The following is a 6,475-nucleotide window of genomic DNA, read 5'->3' as shown; positions in this document are numbered from 1 at the left end:
GTTCTCCACTTGCGGAGTAACTCCCTGCTCTCCATGTGTCAGTATATAATGCCTGCATCTGTAACTTTCACTCTATGCATCTGAAGAAGTGAGGTTTTTACCCATGAAAGCTTATGCCCAAATAAATCTGTTAGTCTTTAAGGTGCCACCAGACTCCTTGTTGTTTTTGTAGATACAGACTAACACGGCTATCCCCTGATACTTGACAGGAGTTTAACTTTTTCCTATTACTGTCCCTTTAAACCTGCCTCCCTTCATTTGAGTGGCTGGGCATCCAACCAATCAGCGAAATACACATCCCAGCCAGGGCCCCGCCCTCTCCCGAAGCGACACGGTTGGAGTGAACCATGCGGCCTCACTAGGGAAGGGGGATAATTTGGAATCGTCTCAGCGCTGCTCCTACCCCCACCCACCTTCCAGGGCGCGTTGTGCTTGTTCCCAGTTCGGCAGGGACGAGACGGATCAATTCACCAGCGCCTACTGCTGTTTGACTCCCTCCGCGTCCCTTCCACGCTCCCCCTCCCTGCGGAGCCGGGTGGTACGGGCCGGCGCCCTGGGCGGAAGCAGACACGTTTCTGCTTCCCTTGGTGAGGCGGCCAGGGGCAGAATGGCGGCCCCGGGTAAGGAGCAGCCTCCCCCCCTTCCCGGGGCAGCGGCGGGGGTGCACTGCCAGCCTCCCCCTGTAGGGCGAGATGGTTCCGCCTGTCGGGGGTGCTCCCCTCCCGCCCCCCACTCAGGTGGGGCCCGGGCCGCACGGTCTGGGGAGGAGCGCTCCCGGGCCGGTACGCGGCAGCCCCGCCCGGGGGGGGCGCCAAGGGCTGTGCGGCCGCCCCCCCCCCACCCTAGGGGGGCTGGTCTGCCCCGGCGCACGGGGCCTGTGGGCTCCCCTGTGCCCCAGTCCTAGGGGGCCGCTGTGGGGGGCCCTGTGGGATCCGTTATCTCCCAGCCCGGGGAGTTTTTGTGGCCTCCCTTCATGTTGCCCGGGGGCTGCCTGACCTAGACACGGGGGGTTCCGGGTGAAGGTTGTGTCATTGTGTTGGAAGAAGGAGGCTTCGCAGGTTCCCTGCAGATGGTCAGGCTCGGGCCTTGCTAGTTCTCCTCTGGAAGTGCATTTCATGGCCGGATCCCTGCTTTAATTCCCGCACTTCCCCTGGGCTTTGTGACCTGCACTGTCCCGGAGGAGCACGGCAGCCACACTGGCTCATAGATTGAAATGGGGCTTGATCCATTGATGGTTTTGAAAATTAGGTCAAAAGCCGTTAGCCTGACCTGGCTCTCTTTCTCTGTTCTTGTGTTCTCTATTTTAATGCAGTCGTCCCACCCCTTGTCATTCTTTTTTCCCTTGCCTTTTCCCACAGGGCTGTCAGAATTGGACAATTACGCTAGCACTGTCTATTTCTAGTAGTGCTGTTGGCCATTTTCCATCTGGTAGTGGAAAATAAAGGTCAGCAGAGCACAATTGTGCAGTCGGGGTGCATCCCACACTGAAATCTTTCCTGCACTTAGTTTCCCCAGCTGCCCTCTGACTAGCTCTCCCCACTTGGGAGCCCTTTCGGTTATGTAGGAACCAAGTCAAATCTTTAGCACCGTAAACTGCTCACAAGGAATTCCTGAGCAGTCCTGCACCTTAAATAGTATCTTTCACTTGTCTATAATATTCTTGCAAAGCCTTATGTCACCACTTCTGACTTGAACAGTTTTACTGGTCACTATTCAGAACTGTCAGAATTATTCAGAGGCTGCTGTCGGTTGTCTCTTGGGATTGGAGAGCATCACCTCTGCAGTGCTTCCAGCCTGTGCTATCCAGAAGAATGAGAGACCAAAAGTGGCCTTCAGACTAAGTTCTCCTGCTCAGTTCTGTGGAGTTGATGGGCCAGAATAGGTATTTCCATTTGAAGTGTTTTTAAGTTGGGTGGACCACAGTAACTGCTAGTCCAGCAATGCTAACTATTCACTAATGCCAAACATGCCTTCTGTTAATGAAACAAAATGCACTGTGTTCAATAGCATCTTTCTTTTTTCAGATTCACACACCCTCTTCATCTTGGCTTTAACGTTTGTGGCCAGCATCCGAGCCCTGACACCTACCCATTATCTCACAAGGCGTGATGTGGAGAGACTGAAAGCTTCCTTGGACCGCCCATTCAATGATTTAGAAGCTGCTTTTTACTCCATTGTAGGACTCAGCAAGCTGGGACTGCGAGTGTCTGATGAACAAGTGAGGAGATGCTGCAATAAATTGTATAGTCATAAAAAATTCACCTCTCTCCCTCTCACCCTTTTTTATCTTGGGATTTTTTTCATATGTTGCTAAATCCTAGGTTTTGAGACCAGTTGGAAGCATTTCTGCATATCAGTAACTTGGATAGGTACTTCCTGCTGCCCTAAGTATTTCCAAAAGCAGTAACATTAGAATGGTGCCTGAAATAACTTCCTAATATTAATTATTGGTCTTCTTTCAAGCTAAGGATCTGAGTTTTCTTGGCATTTCTTGAGCTATTGTGTTGTACTGTAGAAACAAATATAATACAGGAAGTGCAGCATTTTGTTGATCTGTGATCAGTAACACTGATTGTGAATTTTACCCCTACCATACTATAGTACTATACTGCATTTTATTCGGGAAAACTCACAACTACATTTTCCGCTCCAGTAGATCATGCTTAATAACAACCCGGATATTAACAGATTCTGATTAATAGCAACACTTGCTGGGAATTAGTCCCATGCTATTTACTTTATTGTTAATGGAGTTTGGGTATTGGCAACAGGCATGCAGGCACACAAGGCCTCACAGGAGGCAAGGGGCGCAGGCTGCGAGGGGAGCATGTGGCAGGGCAGTAATTGGGAGAAGAGCTGCAGCTTGAATGCTGATGCTGTGTGGTACCTCTCACTGTGCTCTCCACGCTGTGCCCTGCCAGGGAGCTGCAGCCAGGGAAGAAAGTGCTGGGACATGCTGAGTCCCAACCCCCGGAGAGCATAGGGAGAGGTGCCGTGCGCCTTCAGGGGCCCCCAGCACTCCTACTCCCCATAGAAAGCCTTGGCGTCCAGGCTGCAGCCCACCTGCTGTCCTGCCCACAGGCAATTTTGCAGGGCTATAGCCAGGAGAGGCACATCCCAGCGCTTTCTTCCCTGGCTGCAGCCTCACAAACCTGCCTTCTGCTTATTGGCAACTGCTGGATAATAGCAACATTTTGCTGACAACTGAGGCATTGCTAATAAGCAGAATCTACTGTAGTTACTACTCATAAAATGTCAGTACTGACAAGACCATTCATTTTACTACATTAGCTTGCAATTGTATTAGCATACCTTTCAACTCACTTTGTCATTGAAGTATCAGCTGTGGGGAATGGTTTTTGTCATGCTGGTTTACTCAAAACATTTCACTTTCATTGAAATCAGATGACCACTTTGCAGTTGTGTTAAGTTGGAATTTGCAATGTGCTCCTGTCCCATTTCTAGTAGCTTCATTTTAGGTGGTATAGTGGGAAAAACTCGCACATAATTTTCTCCTGTTATTCTTGGCTATAATATAAATATTTTTATAGTGCGTGCATCACCAGTATGCCCTAAGCTCCTAGCATTTTTACACTCTTTTCCTACTATGAGTAATTCCTCATCTTTAGTGTTTACATCTTTTAAACACGTGTAGATGTCACATCACACTACTCAGATGTCACCTAGTTAAGCTACACATAGTTAGCTGTTTCAATCCTTCCTCATAAATATTTCCTCTAGCCCATTAATGATAGTGTTGCTGTTCTTTGAACTCTCTCCATTTTGTCAGCAGTAGCATAGCTTTTGCTTCTACACTGTCAATACGTGTCCAGTATGTGTGCTTTTCTACTTATTTTTTCTAGATCTTATACTTTTCCACAGTTAAGAGTAATAAGATAAGAATGGCCATACCGGGTCACACCAATGGTCCATCTAGCCCAGAGGTTCTCAACATTTTTCTTTTTGAGCCCCTGCGCGCCCCCCCCCCCCAACATGCTATAAAAACTCCACAGCCCATCTGTGCCACAACAACTGTTTTTTCTGCATATAAAAAACAGGGTTGGGGGTAGCAAGCAGGGCAGTTGCTCAGGGCCCCACGCCACAGAGGGCCCTATGAAGTTGCTCAGGCTTTGGCTTCAGCCTTGGGTGGCAGAGCTTAGAGCCCTGGGCTTTAGTCCCAGGCGGTGGGGCTTTGGCTTTCTGCCCTGGGCCCCAGCAAGTCTAATGCCAGCCCCAGGACCCCCTGAAACCTGCTCGTTGCCCCCCAGGGGGCCCCAGACACCTGGTGGAGAACCACTGGTCTAGGCCAGTATACGGTCTTGCAACAGTGGCTGATTGCAGACGCTTCAGAGGCAACGGGAACAAGACAGTTGTTGAATGAGCCAACCCAAATTGTCCAGTCCCAGCTTCTGACAGTTTTAGGGACACCCAGAGCATGGGGTTGCATCCCTGACCATCTTGGCTAATAGCCATTGATGGACATGTCCTCCATGAACTTACCTAAAAAAATTTTAACCAGTTACACAAGTAGTAGTAACAAAATGCTAACCAAAATCATAATATTTTGATACCCAAAAATACTGCATCTTGTTTAACTTCATCCAGTAGAATAAATGTATCCAAACCCTGTGGTACAGACTTGCTCTGCAGTTATTCAAGGAGCAGCTATTCATATAACATCTACAAATAGTTGAAAACTCTCTCCTATTTTACAAGTTATGTGCCTTATCGTAATGATCTGACCTCTACTTATCCCTTTAGTCTGTCAGTGAGAAACTTGTCATAGAGTGCAGAGAAAAATTAATATTGCTTAACTTCAAGTTTGTATTTGTTGAGCTGATTTTCTTCCTGTTTATTTTTGGAAGTCTGGATTGTCATCTGTTAACCATTTCACATTTTTTAATCAATAAAATCACCATTCACATGGATTTCCTCCGTCCTTGAAGAAGTGGCTCTGCTAAATACATTTTAAGTCCAATATGGTTAGTAAAATTGGACACAATTTTAATTCAGCATTCATTTGCATTGCAGACAACATGAAAATAATTTGATCATTGTGCTTTCTAGAGTGTCTTATCCTACTTTGGGGTTATGGTCAATACAGTAATGAAGTGAATTGCATGTAGTTGTCTCCCTTGCAAAGAGTATGTAAGGTCTTCTTAGAGTGTCACTGAACTCCATGTTTAGTGGCAACAGGCGTGACTCAAATCATAAATTGACTTCTCTTTCTGCACAGGCTGCATGTAACTTCATCAAGTCTAACGTGGATCCCAACAGTGTCGATTCCCTTTTCTATGCTGCACAAGCCAGCCAGGCTCTGTCTGGATGTGAGGTGAGTTCAAGCCCCTAAATTATAGTCATTTCAATATTTGCTTTTGTTCTTGGCCAAAACGACTTCTTCACCTTATGTTAGCATGCTGTAGAGTGGTTGTGTTTTATCTTACGGTTTACAAAGTACTTTGGGATCTTTTAGGGCAGTGGTTCTCAAACTAGGTCCGCCGCTTGTTCAGGGAAAGCCCCTGGCGGGACCGGCCAGTTTGTTTACCTGCCACGTCTGCAGATTCGGCCAATTGCGGCTCCCACTGGCCGCAGTTCGCTGCTACAGGCCAATGGGGGCTGCAGAAAGGGCGGCCAGCACATCCCTTGGCCCGCGCTGCTTCCTGCAGCCCCCATTGGCCTGGAGCGGTGAACCACGGCCAGTGGGAGCCGCGATCGGCCGAACCTGCAGACGTGGCAGGTAAACAAACCATCCTTCCCGCCAGGGGCTTTCCCTGAACAAGCGGCGGCCCTAGTTTGAGAACTACTGCTCTAGGATAAAGACTATGATATAAAATCACCTTTTCCTAGAGGATCCCAAGGCATTTAATAAACCATACATATAAAATATAACAAAAACATAGCTACCTTGCAGCATACTAACAGTAGGGGGAAGTAGAAGTTGATATATAAACAAGTATTTTGATCCTGAACAATTTTGAACATTTGGACAAAAATTTACCTTTTTCACCTCACCTTGAGTTTTAATGAGGCAGAGAGCAATATGGCTTTTTTTTTTTTTTTTTGGTACCTCAGCACTATCAGCATTTTCAGGCAGGGGCACAGCTTTGAGGCCCTTATAATTTGTACATACAAAAACTACATTAAAATAACATTGACTGCTTGATTTTGCAACCTCTAAAGTTAGAAAATGCCAGATTTAGAGTGACCCGTGCAACCTTAATTCTGCCCCCTTGTGTGTCCATCCTGTGTACTGAATGCAGCAGTGGACCCTGTAGAAAAGCAGTATGTGGTCATATAATTAAAGACAGTCACAACACACATGCTTGCATAAGACCACTTGATTGCTAAGTTATGTATGTATCTTGTTACAAAATGTTCCTTAATATGTTCAAAATTCACATACAACCCAAACCTGAGTATACAGCTACCCCCATTGCTATACAGCCCTCCCTCACCATCCAGTTACTCTGTATCC

The 6,475-nt window shown here is 47.1% G+C and overlaps 1 protein-coding gene across 1 annotated transcript in view; it reads left to right on the top strand.

Annotated features, from left to right (window-relative positions):
• Window positions 1-551: 551 nt before the first annotated feature.
• The window catches only part of RPN2 (ribophorin II), a 31,946-nt gene continuing 26,022 nt past the window's right edge, over window positions 552-6,475 (top strand). Inside the window, exons 1-3 of the mRNA XM_026656801.1 lie at window positions 552-620; window positions 2,025-2,218; window positions 5,237-5,332. Of these exons, the coding sequence (XP_026512586.1) occupies window positions 608-620; window positions 2,025-2,218; window positions 5,237-5,332 (303 nt within the window). The 5' untranslated portion in view covers window positions 552-607. The remainder of the gene's footprint in view (window positions 621-2,024; window positions 2,219-5,236; window positions 5,333-6,475) is intronic.

The sequence above is a fragment of the Terrapene carolina genome, unplaced genomic scaffold (assembly GCF_002925995.2).
Source record: "Terrapene carolina triunguis isolate 2854851 unplaced genomic scaffold, T_m_triunguis-2.0 Scaffold233, whole genome shotgun sequence".
Lineage (NCBI taxonomy): Eukaryota > Metazoa > Chordata > Testudines > Emydidae > Terrapene > Terrapene triunguis.
Note: the sequence above shows the minus strand (reverse complement) of the source record. Positions and strands in the feature narration are given on the sequence as shown.